At 45.8% G+C, this 17,143-nt stretch overlaps 1 protein-coding gene across 1 annotated transcript in view; it reads left to right on the top strand.

Moving 5' to 3' along the window:
* PRKCH (protein kinase C, eta) overlaps nt 1–17,143 on the top strand; it is a 199,480-nt gene that overhangs the window by 117,813 nt on the left and 64,524 nt on the right. The window contains exons 8-9 of the mRNA XM_004681808.2: nt 3,288–3,431; nt 3,575–3,748. Coding sequence (XP_004681865.1) covers nt 3,288–3,431; nt 3,575–3,748 — 318 coding nt within the window. The remainder of the gene's footprint in view (nt 1–3,287; nt 3,432–3,574; nt 3,749–17,143) is intronic.

Below are 17,143 nucleotides of genomic sequence, written 5' to 3'. Positions count from 1 at the left end.
GTAGTTCCTTTCTATCGGTCTCGGGAGTGGGCAGAGTGGGTCACTTGCCCAGTAGTACATGTTTGCATCTCAACCTCCTGAGTGACCTCCACTCGCTGTTGTCCCCTCCAGCTCAGCCACTTCCCTGCCACCCTGCACAGGTCTGCAGGGAGTTGAGAAAGAGCATGGCCACAGCTGTGACCCCAAGAGATGTGGCTTGATGCCTGCATCAGGAAGGTTCTGGACTTGATGACCCCAAGTCTGGGGGTGCTTCAGAAGGGAAAGTGCACTACAGCCATGTTCTTGGTAACCCATAGGATGCTGCACTCTGCATTCCATTTCCTCTCTATTAAAGGCTCCTGCCTGGTAGAACAGCGATTTACCATCTATCTCACACTGACTGTGTCCTTCAGGTCTGCCTGGTGGGAACACAGGCAGGATGCTGACATTGTGAAACCCCCGTCAGCTGCTCTTGATGGGTCTAGGCGAGGGGCTCCACCTGCAACCAGGGCTTCTAAACTTCCGTGGGAATAAAAGAGACCATAGGACACAACCTCTAGGACCAGGCATATGAACACAATATCTTTCATGCTATGCTGTTGAATAGCGGGAAACCCAAACCACCGTTATTTGATAGTACAATGCTAAAAAGAGACAGGGACCCTTAAGTCTACCTAAGAGCACAATGGGTTAAAGAAAAAATAATAAAGCTGGAGAAACAATGGCTTCAAGTTTTCTAGCCAGTACCAGTCCTACCAGGAGAAGTATTTAAGTGGAGGAAGTGAAATTCATGCTGCTAAAAATGTTCTTTGAAATACTTATGATCAGAGGCCTGGAGGAGAAAATGTTAACACACATGGACTATAAAAACCATCCCAGCATTATCTTGCTATCGAGAATATAGGGTTGAATAAGTAAAATTCTTGTAGTTTCAGGCTACCGCACAGCTGTTTATTGCAAATGTTGCCCTAGAAAAAAAATTTTTTTTTTTTTCAGATTTAGTTAAATAGGCCGAAGCCCCAGGAAGTCAGACCTTTGATCTGCTGCCTGGTGGTGACTTGTGTTAGAAGTGCCCCAGCGTGCACATCTGCAGGTCCCCATGCCTTTGCGTAATGTCCCCTTGTGACGAGGCTCCTGCCAGTGGGACTGGGTGGTTTTACCCACCGGGGAGGCTGTGCTCAGCAGGGCGAAACTGGAGCCCTTGCTGAGCCAATGGTTGAACTTTACAGAAGGCAAGTGGATGGTGTTTCACAAGTCTTCAGAATCAGCCTGTTGACCCAAATAACACCATTTCCAGAAAGTTATCTAAAGAGCATGCAGCCGTGCACTGCTTAGCAACGCCTGTTCAACCACGGACCACACACTCAACAGCACCCCCGAGGTCGACACCGCCAGCCGGGTGTGAGGAGGCAGTACATAGACTTGCACTGGCGCTGGTGATGTCAGTGGGAATCAGCACGCTGTTTCTCAGAATACCCCCAGTCATTAAACACCAGCATGTTTAATGCTTTAAATTGTTTTTCGGTAATTTTGGAATGATGTATCTTTGTAGCGTTAATAATTTTATACATTTGCACATGTAATTTTCATACCCATTTTCATTATTTTGGTATGAGGCGCTAAATAAAAACTCTAGTTTCTTCAGCACATTTCCCCCAAACAAAATGAAAGTGAGGGCATGCATGTTGCATAGTGTTTAGCCGTATGCATTGATGTCAACTGGGGGAGGAGGGACTGGCACCAAGATTTTCCCCCAAGGTTGTAATGTAATTGAAGTTTTTCAACACATCAGCTCATTATGTTCAAACCAAAATAATACCTTCATTGTCAAGCTGGTTACCATGCCTTATGTGATGGAATGAGTATTTGTGAGTAGAAAGACTTTAGTTAATGGAAATATAAATAAAAGAATGTTTAACATAAAAAAAATTTCAACTCAAACACTTTAACATTTTTTTTTAAAGATTTATTTATTCATACAGAACAGGGGTACAGGCCAGAGATGTGGAGGGTGAGAGGATTCACCAGAGACAGAGTGGGGAGCAGAACAGGCAGATGGACGAAGTACACTGCTGAGGGGAGCAGCGGGCGGATCAGGAGAGGTCTGCTGCACCATGTGGATCTCCTCCAGGGCAGGCGGGGATCGAACTCATGCGGAAGTGGCTTAAGCTTCTTAGTGCAGTGCTTTAACCTGCTGCGCCACCAGGGAGGGCCCCAACATTTTTTTTTTAAGGGTGACCTGGGCATCAACCACCGCTCAGCCTCCACCCACTGAGGGTATTATGTGAAGTACCTTATGTGTTTGGTCAGTCACTTCTCATAGTGCCTTGTGGGGCAGGTGCTAAAGCATTTCATTTCTAGTAGGAAAGACTGAGGTACTGAGAGGCTGGTAGAAAATTTGCTCACATCATAGGGTGAAGTTGCGGAAGGCTGGAGAGCTATAGGTTTGAGTTGCTTCAGGATCTCTATGACTATTAACCCTGCTTTGAAGATTTGCATGCCGGTGTGGTGTCTTCACTAGTATTAGTTATACTAGTGAAAAATGGGGGACAATCTGTCTCATGGCAGGGAAATTATTAATTATGACATTTCCATAAAATGGACATTGGCAGCTGTTAATACTCATGTTCTTGAAGGACATATAAAGATATGAAAAATACACATGACAAAATGCTAAATAAAAATGGTGTGCTGAAATGTTAATTTTATTTTAAAAATGAACCATTTATGTCCCGTTGTGTGTATTTATGGCCCGTTGTTTATTTGTATTTAGGTAGAATAGTGACCTTAAACATATTTTAAATTTTATCCTTCATAATTTTGTTCATTTCCCCGGTTTTTACATTAATTTTGTATCTCATGTATTTAAAATGTAGTATAAACAATGTTGCTTCATCATTATAGTATATGGAGAATGGTAGTCGATTCTCTGGAGAAATGTGAAAACTGTTCTTTTAGGAACTGGACACCAGGTGGCACTCATGGAATCTGACCTATGTAGAAAGCCACCAGTGAGAAGCCCAGATGCCAGGTTAAAGCATTTGTGTTCTGTCCACTTCCATCTGAGAACAAATCAAAATTCTGGGGCTTAGATACAGTTTTTAAATGAATATTTGCCAAATACAGTAATCACAAGTCAGGAGCTGGTGTCGAGGTAGTTTTGAGTGGCAAGTAAGCTTGCACTTGTCAAACTGAATTGACCTTTCCCCACATCAACAGGAGGGTTGAGGGCCACTGAGGTCGTCTCCATCCAGTCGCGCTTCTTGCCCACCCACTATTCTCATTCGACGTTTCCCTTCTCTTTGCAGAAGCTCGTTTCCAGATCCACTCTAAGACGACAGGGGAAGGAGAGCACCAAAGAAGGAAATGGGGTTGGGGTGAATTCTTCCAACCGACCTGGGATTGACAACTTTGAGTTCATCCGAGTGTTGGGGAAGGGGAGCTTTGGGAAGGTGAGTCTGGGGTTAACGTAAGCGTGTTACCTGTTCATGTCTACATGCATTTCCGGGTGGCATTCCTGTTCTGCCCTACGTGTACCCTCACCTGACACCACAGTGTTCTCATGCTTGTGCTCACTCCTTCTGCGGTGCCACAGGTGATGCTTGCAAGAATAAAAGAAACAGGAGACCTCTATGCCGTGAAGGTGCTGAAGAAGGACGTGATCCTGCAGGATGACGACGTGGAATGCACAATGACGGAGAAGAGGATCCTGTCCTTGGCCCGGAACCACCCCTTCCTCACGCAGCTATTCTGCTGCTTCCAGACCCCTGTAAGTATGACTTGCAGTCTCCAGTCAGTGGTCTCCATTCTTTCAGAGTTGAGATGTTGGTGACTTCATACTATAGAGCCTCAGAAGCCTGGGGATGGTTTCCCAGCACGGGACCAGAGGAAAGTGTCTGGGAACAGTCACGACCCTGAAGCAGCCACTCCCTCTCGTGCTGTCCTGGAAAAGGATCTCTCTGAGGTTGTGTGTCCCAGAGTTGGAAGGGTTTTCACAACCAACTGTTCTCTAGTGGGGTGAAGGTTACAAAGTCTAAGGCTAGAGTGAAAGACATGGTCAGCATCACCTGGTGGATTTGGCCTTGGATCTTCTAAAGGCTGAAATGGTTCTCATGTGATTCTCACAAGCATTCAGAGTAGGGGAGGCCCCAGATTTGTTGCACCCCAAGGCCTTGCTCCTGGCCTCAGTCATGCATCCATGGCTTGTTCCTGTGGGCTGATCCTGGGACTCAGGTCTGTCTAGCCTCTGACAGTGAACAATAAGGAATGCTTTGAGCTGCAGTTAACAGAATACCTGCCCTAGAGTGGTTTAAACAGTAAAGGATGGAGTGGTTGATTTAACCAATTTCTCTTTTAAGCTCTCTGATGGTAGCAATGTTAGAGTTGGATTAGCTGCTCAGGGCATTTCTTACCTTTATATTGGGGCATATGCCCCAATTCTCTCTTCTAACTGCTTGTCACTGGCCCTCCTAGCTTTACCCCCTAGTATCCCACAGCACCCTCAGTAGGAAGCACAGGGACAGAGGACCAAGGGACTTTTATCATGGAGAGAAAACCCTCCTAGTGTTGAGTCATTTGTTCCCTTTGCAGCAAGAGTTGGGAGAGCAGATGTCTAGACATGATCCGCTGGTTTGCTGGCAGTGGCAGTCACCAATCTTGACTCATTCCCTGGGGCAAGGCACTTTGCTTCCCAGCTGCACTGGGCTCAGAGCTGGACATCTGTTGTCAACAAAGAGAGAAGATGACTCCTGAGAAGGCACGAGGGGTCAGTCACAGATAATCCAGAATCCCCTTGCTGTCAAAGGCATTCTGGGCACATGACTTCAGGACAGGTTCCTTGTCTCCACAGCTGTGGGGTCAGCTGAGGGAGGGGTAGCAGCAGGCTGGGTGTCCCAGTGGCCCAGGGATACTGCCCTCCATCTCTGAAGCTAGGAGGGCTGGTGACAACCAGTTCGGAGAGAGAATTGTGGTGTATGCCATGTAGGGCAAAGCATTGCATAGGTCCAGTGGGGAGCAAGGTCAGTGCAGGCAGCCTGGAGCAAGCCTCAGCAGGGGCCCATGCTGCCCTGCCCTGCCTTGCCCTAATTCTCTGCTTCCCACACAGGGTCCCAGTTTCTTTGTTTTTATCTCTAAGTTCATTTTTAAACATTATGTGCATCGAGGTGACATTATAATACTGTATATATTTTAGGTTCCTACCTCTACAGACATGTTACAGTATCTACCACCAAAGCACCCATAGCCCCCAGTGCCGTCCATTGGGCCCCCTCGCCTCTTGGTACTCACCTCCGACTGTCTCCTGGTAGCTGCAGTTCTTTGATCTTTATATTGCACATGTAAATGAAAGCATCCAGTACTTGCTTTCTCCTTATGGTTTATTTTGCTTGGTATGATCTTTTCCAGTTCCACTCATGGTTGCAAATGGCAAGAACTTATCTTTTTTTTTTTATTTTTTTATTATAATAGTTTATTTTTACATCACTTTGTGTCTTTTTTCCATCTCTGTTGTAATCCATGTGGGTTTTCCATCACCAAATCACCCGTGCACTTCCCCTCTCCATTTTTGATCCCACTCCCACTCTATCCCGGTAAAATGTCTCTGGTATATAGTTGTTCATTATTAATTGTTTTTCCCCTGGATTCTTTATGCTCCTGCTATGAGTGAAACCATCTAGTATTTTTCTTTTTCTTTCTGGCTTATTTCACTAAGCATGATTCCCTTCAGCTCCACTCACATTGCTGCAAAAGGCATGGGTTTTATCTTTTTGATTGCTGAGTAATATTTCATTGTGTATATGTACCACATCTTTTTAATCCAATCATGTACTTTTGGTACTTGGGTTGATGCCATGTCTTTCCTATTGTAAGTAAAGGAGCTTAACTTTATTTTTACAGCTGCATTGTATTCCACTGTATACATCCATGAATCTGTCTTTGGACATGTAGATTGGATCCATAGTGTAGCCACTATGAATGAACACAGTGCTGTAGTGAACACAGGGGTGGATTTGATGTTAATGTAGGTAGATACTCATGGTTCCGTGAGAGCTTCATTTTTGCCTATCCTCCTTTGCTACCCGTAGTACCCCTGGAAAACTCTCCTGTGCTATGTGCTTTGCCTACATAAGCACACCCACACCTCCATCCATCCATCTTCTTAGAGAGGAGTGGGATGAGCGTGCAGCCAAGAACACCCTTGTGAAGGTGCTGTGACTGGCCATGGGACTGGTCACCCTCCTGAAAGTAGAGCTCAAGCTCCTGCTAGACCATGAATCAAGTGGCAGAACAGAGCTGTGCTCAGCTCATCTAACAGGGCCTGAGCCAGAGAGCAGCTGGTGGCACCAGGGTAGATGGTCTTACAGCTGATGGCCTCTGAGTCAGACTGTCATCTGGCAGTTAGTGAACTTAGTCTGGATATGCAGCTGTTGTTTCAGTTTGGTCTAAAGAACATGTAAAGTGTCTCAGACCCAACACTAGGGGATTTTTACCAACAAGAGGAAGTTCCCTTGATTCTATGAACACACTCAGCTTTCCCAGCAGTCAGATCTTGTTATGGTCGAGTAGAGCAAGAAATTAACCTGGGACATATTGGGAGTCCCATGAAGACATCCTGTGCAATGCAGTTTTCCAGGGAAATTTATAATTTATACAGCCTACCAAAATACTAGCAGCCACCTGGGATTCCTCTGTTCTGTAAATGAAACCTTTGTTAGCCCTGGCAGTCCATTTTCCCTTGTGACAGTTATACATGTGACCACAAGGTGGCAGTCCTTACTGCAAAGTGATTTTTAATTGCCAGAGAGAGAACAAACTTTGGGGTTTGAAATTTGTGTGTTACAGCAGATTTGCTTTTACCCAGAGCAAAGGATAAAAGGACTTGTTCCTTGCCCTAAGTCTAGGTGACAAACAAAAGTGGTAGGAATCAGCTTAAAAGAGTCAAAGGAGTTTTTTTCTTGTGCTGAGATAAGAGACATACAATTTCTATTCTCCTGTACTTATGTCTTCTCTTGGGTTTGCATGAAATTAGGCCCCATGGTATGTATGATATTTGTTTTTGATGCATCTGTCCATCTGTCAGAAATCCTCAGAGACTATCCCTGTTTACATTTGTTCTGTAAAGAACAGAAAATATGGGCCCTCCCTGGTGTCACAGCACGTTAAGGCGCAGCACTGCAAGCTGGCCCCAGCTGCATTAGTGCAAGTTCGATCCCCACCCCAGAGGTGATCCACATGGCGAGGCAGACCTCTCCTGACCCACCTGCGGCTCCCCTCAGCAGTGTACTTCATCAGTCAGCCTGTTCTGCTCTCCACTCTGTCTCTGGTGGAGCTTCTTGCCACCCCTCTACCTCTGGCCAGTACCCCAGTTCTGTATGAATAAATAAATAAATCTTAAAAAAAAAAAAAGAACAGAATATACTAGTTTCTGTGAAAATTATTACTCTTCAGCTACTCGGTTTAGCAGGTCATGGCCTCTGAAGTGAGTTACTAATCAGTAGCAGGTGATGCTGAACCGTGACAGTGTCCTGTGAAGAATTCAGGAGTGAGCTGAGGGGTGGTGTTGGAGTCTCTCCCCAGTATCATTTCCGCATGCCAACCCTTGTGGAAACAGCCCTCCTCATCTGGCCCCTTGGAATGAGTGTTTCTAAAGCCCAGAGGGAGTATTTAAGTTGCCTGGACTGAAAGCACTGAGGCAAGGCTGGGCTCTAGTCAGGCTGAGTCTGAGCCTGGCCCTGTGCAATGACCCGTCTGTCCTCGAGTCTCAGACCACACTTAGGTGGTTGATTCCTCATTGCCTGAGCTGCTCCTGGCTCCACTCCAAGTTGCTGCCCTTGGAAAGAAAACTGAGTTCTCTCCCAACCTTGCTTTCCCCTGTTAGGATGGCTTAAGCCTACCTACCTTCAGTGTCACGGAAACCCTAAGTTCTCAGTGTACAACGACAGAAGCATTGCTGTGAGGCCAAGGAGAGCAGGCAGCTGTACTTTGCAGAATGATAGCACTATGGGAAGTGAGTGGATTCACCGTGACCACAGCTTCTTCCTCACACCTCACCTCCCTTCCGCATGCCATGGCCCAGGCCAGAGGTCAGGGGCGGAGAGAGGATTCACCAGAGACAGAGTGGGAAGCAGAACAGGCAGATCGACAAACCACACTGCTGAGCAGCTGGTGAGATAGCAGAGGTCTGCTGTACCCTGTGGGTCATTTCCAGGGCTGGGATCGAACTCACAATGAAGAGGCTGCAACTGACTTGCAGTGCTACATCCTAATCCATTGTACCACCAGGGAGGGCCCGTTTCTGTTCTTTAGAATTAGTTTCCCAAAACCAAATAAGATAGTCATTGAGGATATCTGACATATGATCAGGAGTTCAACCGGAAAGAAAAATGTCCTGGGACTCCCAAAGGCCAATGCACACCCCACCCAGAGGGAGAATACCCCAAAAGTAGAAATTTTGACCCTTTGTTCTTAATACAAAGAAAAATAAATACAAAAAAACCTCTACCAAATTTTCTTAATACAAAGAAAAATAAATACAAGAAAACTTCTACCAAATTTTCATAATCATACATAGTACTCGCAAGTGGGTACCTTCATACCTTTCTGATCACACTGTAAATCCTAATAGTTTGTGAATTGTTTGATGATCTGTATCAAGTCCCATAAGAATGCTTATATTCTTGGGATCTTTGTTTTTCTTTCTCATAATCTAACCTAAGAAAGCTATATGAAGAATGAAATAAATATTACACACAAGAGGTTTAATTTTCAGTGCATTATTCATAATAGGAAAATTTGGGCAACAAATTAGCAATAGGTGTTTACTTATATAAGTCACCATTTGATGAAGATTTTCAGTCAGGAAAGAGGAAACTGGATGTCAGGCAGTTGTATGGTGAGTTGTCAGACACTGTCATAAGCACCGAATGTGTATTACACACTGGAGGAAATTATTATAACAGCCCTTTAAGACAGGTACATTATGATCCTCATTTTGTTGAGAGATAAGGTGAAGTATGGAGGAGTGAAGTCATTTGTATAAAATCAAGTTCAGTGAATGGTGGAACTGGGAGGTTAGAGCCCAGGGAATAATACAGGGTTTTGATTAATACAGGGCATAGATCCGGGTTCTGCCCAAGACAGTGAATTGGCAAATTCGGTTCCTCCTCCAAAGAAAAAAAACTGGAAGGAATTAACACCAGTCAGTTCTCAGGGATAGCATTAAGGTATTGGCATCATGGATGACTTTCACTTATTTTGTGTACTTACTACTTTTGGTGCCGTGGGGCCGGAGGATCCATTAGGTGCCAGGGAGTCCTGGGGCATTGCTCCCTTCCTCTTTCAGGTTAAATTCCCTTCACATGCCTTTCATCTTGATCAGTGAGCACTGGGTGAGCAGCTGAGTCTGCTGGCCTGGAATCCGGATTGGCCTGGCCCCCACCCGTCTTCCAGGGGCTTTCTGCTTTGGCTTCTCTCCTGAGCCCTCATCTGAGTACTCAAGACCCAGAGGAATAAAGCCCATTGTGGAGGGGAGTCGCAAAGCAAATACAGGTCAGATGCTTTAGTCTTTGTTCCAAGACCCAGTTACTGAAGCGAAGGTTTCCACTTGGAAAGCAAGACAAAGACACACTGTGCCAGTGCCCAAGAGCTGCGTCTCACCAGCAGGGCCAGGTCTGGCCAGACAGCCTAGCCACGGCAGAGCCCCAGTCTTGGGGTATGCTGACGTTTGTCTTTGCCATCTGCTGTGGTCAGGTGGGCCACAGGATGCAGGCTGTCCTTGGCCGGGATGGGCCGAGTCATCTGCTTGTTGGTTCTTTCTTCAGGAGGCCTGAACCGCTGATGGAGTGTCCCAGGGTGTCAGCCTGCCAAGACAGCCCACCGAGCTTTTCCATAAGAAGCTGCCCCTCAAATGTTGGTCAGAAAAGCAGAAATCCTGCTTTTGAAGTTAGGGTGTCTAGGGTTCTTAATGCCCTAAATGCTGTTGGTTTGCATAGTCGGTACTAGACGCTTAAATCAGACAGGTGTTACAGAAGTCACCTGGGGATGTGCGTGCCAGAGAACATTCTTTGTATTGTTTTCCTCATTGTATTAGACATGAGCAAAGGAGTGTGTGAGACAGGCATGCAGCCAGATAATCACCTGCCCTTGGAATGAACCTCTTAGCCTTTCATCAGTAGGTGATCACACTGGACCTTCAGCAGAGAGCTCTTGGTGCTCACTCTGGCTTAACTCATGACCTCCAACCTTCCCCCATTTTTAGAGAGGTTCCCTGCTTTTGATTTCTTCTAAAAAAGTATATCTAGCTACATCTGTATTCTTCTGTCATGAAGCTGTGGACAGAAATACCTGCAGAAAGTGACCCTCTGATAAGCTTAGCGTACCTGGGCTGGGAGTCCCCAGGCTGTCGGCAGTCTGGCCCTACCTAGGAGCCCTCCAGCCCACTGTTCTTCTGGAGAGACAAGTGAACACAGGGCAGTGATGCCCATAACTCATATTTGTTTGTTTCTTTTTCTTTTTTAAAAAAGATTTACTTGTTTATGCATACAGAACTGGGGTACAGGCCAGAGTTGCAGGGGGTGAGAGGATTTGAGACAGAGTGGGAAGCAGAACAGGCAGATCGATGAAGTACACTGCTGAGGGGAGCAGCACGCTGGTATGGAGAGGTCTGCCACGCCATGTGGGTCACCTCCGAGGCAGGGGATTGAACTCTCACTGAACTGGCTGCGTCTAGCTTGCAGTGCTGCACCCTAACCCGTTGCGCCACCAGGGAGGGCCACCTTTGCTTTGTTTCTTTACATTCCACATATGCATGAGATGAGAATCTTTTCTCCTTCTGACTTATTCACTTGATATAGAATCAACTTGTGATCTTCCGAGACACATTGGTCATATGGAATCCTTCAGAGCCACCTCTGGGAGGGGTGAAGTTACATCTGCACATGGAGTGCTCCTTTCCATTTACCTAGGGCCTTCTTCACTGCCTCTGTTTGGTGGTGGGTTCCTAACCTCATGGGGCTTGGGGACCCAAAGCAAGACAGTGTCACGAGCACGGTGGCGGCCCCGCTTGTGGCCTTGCTCAGTGGTGCCGCTTGCACATTCTTCTGCACCCCGTGGGGTGGCTTGGTCTCTCACTGACAGCCCCTGGACAAGGCTGTGGGGACCCGTGCCTCCCCGTGTCAGCCCCCAAGACTGACTGCCCTCCTGCAGGCGCTTCTTCTGCCTTCTGCTAGTAACTTGGCTCTGTCTGGGCAGCAGCCCCACTGGGCCCGGCTGGAGGGCTCTGGCTTGCTCTGTCTTCCCTTCAGGGCCACCCAGGGAGTTCCTGTTTCCTTTCTTTGCAGAGCATCCAACTTTCAGTGTATTTGTACAACAAAAAGGCCCACTGTATTTTGAGCTCACTCCTACCCCCTCTTTTCAGAAGGTCTGTAATGATTTATCACTTAGGTGTTAGGAAGGGAGTCTTCCCAGAGCCTTTTAATTTTATTCTTATGGGTATGATTATTTTAAACATTAAAATGATACAATATATGATTCTCAATGGAAACAAAACTTGCAGTGAAATTTCTCTCCCTCCTGCATTGCACATGACCCCCTCTCTATGCTGTGGACCTTGGGAAGCACCTATGTGCCTTGTTCTTCCTGTCCGCTCACCTGCTCAGTGGCCAGAATGCTGGGCAAGGCCTCCTGCTGATCTCTAAGGGGTCATGGAATGGGGAACAGGCCCGTGTCCTCCCCCAGACCTGCTTATACTAGTGACAGGAAGTTCAGGATGGGAGAGAGACAGCTAACAACATAGGGAACAAACGTGGTGGAGTTCATGTAGGTGCTGGTTCCAGTTTCTCTTCTGCAAGCCTGTAGATTATGGGTCTGTCCTTTACCTCAATCTTTCCTTCCTTCCTGCAGGAGGAGAGAACTGTGTCCCCAGCACTTTGAACCTCACCAACAGGTTGAATAGTTGCAATAACCAGATGATTGATGAGTTTTCAACCTTTCTAGTAAAAAATAGTGTTTGCATAGTAGTGTCCATTGCCCCCCCTCCCACCCCCTAAACTGACATTCATGCCAGAACATCTCTGTGCTGTGCTGTGCCTGCAGGGCTAGCTGCACCCCTGACCCCTGACCCTTGCCCACTGCCACGTGCCAGTAGTACCTCCTTAACAACCAAAAATGTCTCCAGACAATGTCAGATGTCCAGAGTGGGGGCATTTCCCCTGCTGGCAGGTGGTCTGTCCCAGGAGAGAGAAGTCAAGTGGGCTAGCAGATCGCTTTACTTTTACAGGGGACAAAACAAAGCACGTCGAATCTTTACAAAATTATAATCTGCTTTTTCCCCCTGCACTTGAGGAAAAGCAAAATTCCTGTCTGGGGCCTCTTCAGTGGCTGCACGGGGGAACTGGCAAAACCTATTCTGGGCTGAGAGGAGACAGTGGAAGTGCAGGGTCTGCTGAATGTGGGTGAGGCTTACATGCTACAAGCAGGAACTGTGAACCTGCAGTGATTAGGCAGAATTGCCAGAGCCTAGGGAGCAGAAGGGTAGCTCTATGTGCATGTTATTAAAATGTTATACGCTAAAAAGAAAGCAGTTGAAATCGTGTAGTTTCTCCTGTTTTGGCACTTAATGATTATATTGCCACGTCTCCTGCAATACCAATCAATGTCATCTTATGAATACCATCTTTTAGTTTGCAGGGATTCGTATTTGTGAGTCAGATTCACATCCTGCGTGTGGTGCATATGTTTTGGTTTTATAAACCGAGATAATCAAAACCTAAAAAAGATTTCCCAACCAGCATAGGAAAATTTTAAAACTTTGGGGAACATAAACTTGCTATTTTCTTTCTTTATACTTTCCATATATGGAAATGTCATTTTTAATTTACACATCCTCCTCAAAATTAAGTGATTTCTAAATACTGAAAATTGACCCTAGCCACTGGAAACATCGTTTCTACATTGAGTGGGAGTTCTTATCTATTTTGCCTTCTTCATTCAGTTCAGTAACTGTTTACTGACCCCACATTTCCTTCTGGGTACTGAAGACATGTGGAAGGAGAAATGGGAACTTGCCTTCTGGGTGCTACAGCTGGCGCCAGCCTAAGTACAGGTTCCCAGGACGCTGTGGACAGAGAAGATGGTCACACCTGGTCCTGAAGCCTCTGGGAGGGAAGCTGCTTGAGTTGTTTTTGATGATGAAGAAGAACTTTGCAGACAGGAGGGGCAGTGTGGGTACAGGCCTCCTGGACAGATGCAACTTACGGCATTGCAGAGGCACAAAGGGTTGGAATATATGATGTGGTCAGGAAACTCCAAATAGCTTGATATAGCTGTAATTTTTTTCTATTGAGGTAATATTGGTTATTTCATGGCTCCACACCCTTTCAGATGTATGTTACCCATCACAGTCACCATCAAAGCACCCATAGCCCCTCTCCATAGACCCTCTGTCTTCTCCTGCTCTCCTCTCCCCCAACCTGCTCTGCAGTATTATTTCTAAGGTTTGTCCTGGTTTACTTTTGTCTATTCCTGTGTTGTTGCTGTTGTTTTCTCCCTCTCTGTATTCTGTATATAAATGACACCATCTGGTATTTGTCTTTTTTCCCCCTTTTTAAAGAATTATTTATTTGTTCATATAGAACTGGGGTACAGGCCAGAGGTGCAGGGGCAGTAAGAGGATTCACCAGAGACAGATTGGGGAGCAGAACAGGCCGACTACTGAAGTACACTGCTGAGGGGGGCAGCGGGCGGGTCAGGAGAGGTCTGCCGCGCCATGTGGTCACCTTCGGGGCAGGCGGGGATCGAACTCATGCAGAAGTGGCTTTAGCTTCTTAGTGCCGTGCTCTCCCACCAGGGAGGGCCCTGTCTTTTTCCTTTTGACTTTATTTCACTTAGCAGAAGCCCCTTTAGTTCCAGCCGTGTCACAAATGGCAAGAGCTTATGGTTTTTAATAGATAGTATTTCATTGTGTATAAATACCACATTATCCTGATCCACTCATCCATTTGGAGACTCTTAGGTTGCTTCCATAGTTTGGCCATTAGAAGTAGTGCTGCACTGAACAGAGGGGTGCATATTGCCCTTCAAACTGGTGTTCTTGTATTTTGGGGGTACAAACCAAGGTGTAGAGTTGCTGAATCATATGGTTGATCTTTATTATTTTGAGAATTCTCCACACTGTTTTCCATAGTGGCTGGACCAGTCACCTCCCCACCAACAGTATATAAGGGTTCTTCTTATTCCACCCCCTTGCCCACACTTGGTAGTGATCTTTTTGATGTAGGCCATTGTCTTTTCATTTTAATGGTCGTTTCCTTTGCTCTGCAGAAGATGTTTAGTTTCATGTAGTCCCATGTGTTGATTTTGTGTTTGCTTCTTTTGCTGTTAGAGTCAGATCCCCAAAGCACTGTCATGCAGGGTTTTGCCTGTGTTTTCTTCTATGTACTTTATGGTTTCTGGTCTTACATCTGAGTCTTTAATACACTTTGAATAATTTTTGTGATTTTTATAAGTAGTCTGGTTTCATTTTTCAACATATGTCTGACCTGTTTTCCCAGTACCACTAGTTGAAAAGACTTTCTTTCACCATTGTGTGCTTTTGGCTCCTTTGTCATGGACTAACTGTTCATGTAAGTGTGGGGTTCTTCTGGGCTCTTGACAGTAGAATTTCAAGAGTGGAAATATGGGAGTGAAGGAGAGGCATTCTTACTGGTTCGAACACCCTTGGCCAAGGTGCTTTGAGTCCATCATGGAGGTTAAAGAACTTGCAAGGGATCTAAGTCAGGAAACAACATAAGAGGGGCCGTTTACAAAGTGCTCTCAGGTGGATGCCTGCGGGGGAGGGGGAGGAGAGTGGGGGTTGGACAGGTGAGGCACTCACTCAATCAGTGCTTTGTTGGCTCTGCCAGCGCCAAAGGAGTGCCCTTAGGAAATACTAAGGAGGTGGGATCCATGGGCTTTGCTAGCGCAAGGGACAGGAGCACCAGGATCTGGCCAGCTGGAAGCCTGCCCATGTGGCTCACAGGCTGAAAAGCTGGGGATGCTGACCAGGTTGTTCTCCTGCCTGGTGTAGATGCCAGTAGGCCTTTTTGAGTTTCATTACATGAGATGACCAGTGCGTCTTGCTTACCAGGAAAACACTTGGCCTCTGAAAATGTTGTGTGTCCCTCCAGGTTTGAAATACAAGCACCTAAGGGCTTGTTGTATTGGACACTAGTCTGACACCAGCCAGGCATATCCTCCCTGTGGGCTTGACAGAAGTTGCTGGGTGAATAGAGTTATCTGCAGTGCCTTCTAGAATGCGCTAAATCATAAGTCAAAAAAAAAAAAAAAGAAGCCAGGCAGTTCTACCTTTTTGTTTCTTCCATGAAGCTTTTGTAATCATTCTTAATGTGGTTAAATTCCACTGTTTCCAGTTCAGGCATAGTGCAATCAGATTGCCTCACCGGGGTGCTTTCCCACTGTGACCTCATCGACGTCATTAACCTTTTCCTGTTGATTTGAACTTCATATTCGCCTTGTAGGTGACTGTTCACTAGGGAAAAGTCCTAACGGGAGACCCTTGTGAGAAATGCAGTGCAGGTTGCCTGTGACTTCAGATTTCCTTCTTCTTGGACACAGTTAGTGGTATTCTGTGGCTTTTGATACAGGATTGAAAATATTCCAAAGCAATTCTTAGAACTTGGGTCAGTAAATTTCATTGTAACTCTTTGCTCTCTGTTGCTTTAGGGTCATAATTTAGTCTTTGACTTTTTATTTCTAAGTTCTTTTTTTCTTCAGTATGTTAAAATATGCATACATTAAGTTGACCATTTTAATCATAATTCCATGGTATTTAGTACAGTCACAATATTGTGCAACCCTTATTACTATCTAGTTCTAGAACATTTTCATCACCCTAAAACAAAATTGTACCTATTATAAGTCTTGGTCATTACCTTTAAATGCTATTCCCCTTCTTGGGAATATTTCCAAAAGGTGATAGGCATCTACCTTGCAATGTCTTCAAGTAAGACTGCTGACACGTATAAACTGCAATGTCTATAGAGACTGGTTTTAAGAAGAAAAATCTTTCTCAACCTGTTTATAAGAATGAATCAGCTTTACAGGAGGGGAAATAGTGGCTACAAAAAAGTCACCTACTATGTTTGCAGCCCATGGGAAACTCATTTGCTTTACAACAATAAGAATTATTTTTATTATGAAGCTTTTAAAGTAGAGTAGGAATTATCTGATAGTAGAAAACTTACTAGAACCAAAACTTTGGCTAGCGTGATTTGGTTATCAAACTGCTTTTGTAACCTCTTATTTTGTAATCACTTCTGAGAAAGAAAAATTCTTGCCATATCAAGGCCATGTCCCTCTAGAATCAGGAAGTGACGGGGCTCCCAGCAGCTGGCCGAGGGAAGCTGCCTGACTCCCTCAGTCCTCTGGGTTCCTGTTCTACGCTGAGACTCAGGGAGCTGTCTAAGGGCTCCGTGAGTGAGACACCCTCTGTGAATCCATGGCAGGCAGCTCACAACCAAGGAAGCTGCTGCTCTTCCAGGGCCAGTGCTCCAGGAGCAGAGGCTGTGGTGGCTGAAGCTAAGAGGAGCTGGTAATGCAGAGGAAAATAATTGTGGCTACCATCTATCGGGTGTTGATTGTGTTTGGAAGGCTTAAGTACCTGTGTGTTTGATTGTCTTAGTAACCCCATTTTGCAGATGGGTGTTTTGGGAGTTAAAAAGTAAATACTGCAGAGTGAGAAATGCCTTTTCATGTCAGGTATCTTGGCTCCAGAGCCGAGGCCTCTCACCACCACACGGTGTTCTTCTTAGTGGCACTAGGGACTTGGGTGCTGGACACAAGCCTCTTAGATTTGGCTGGAGTGTTTTTGTGTGTTGTAGTTAAAAACCATAGCTGCCATTTGTTGGCAATTCCTTGGCTGTGTGTGTGGCATTTTGCTTTGGGCTTAATCATCATAGGGCAACTATAGTTGTTATACTATTATCTAGATTTATCAATAAGAAAACCTGTTTCTTAAAAATTGCATTAACTGGGCCCTCCTGGTGGCGCAGCAGGTTAAAGCACAGCACTGAGAAGCTAAAGCCACTTCCGCATGAGTTCGATCCCCGCCTGCCCTGGAGGTGACCACATGGCATGGCAGACCTCTCCTGACCCGCCCGCTGCTCCCCTC

This window comes from Condylura cristata, unplaced genomic scaffold, assembly GCF_000260355.1.
Source record: "Condylura cristata isolate star-nosed mole 26May11 unplaced genomic scaffold, ConCri1.0 scaffold00013, whole genome shotgun sequence".
Lineage (NCBI taxonomy): Eukaryota > Metazoa > Chordata > Mammalia > Eulipotyphla > Talpidae > Condylura > Condylura cristata.
The sequence above is the reverse complement of the archived record's forward strand: the minus strand, read 5'-3'. Positions and strand labels throughout refer to the sequence as shown.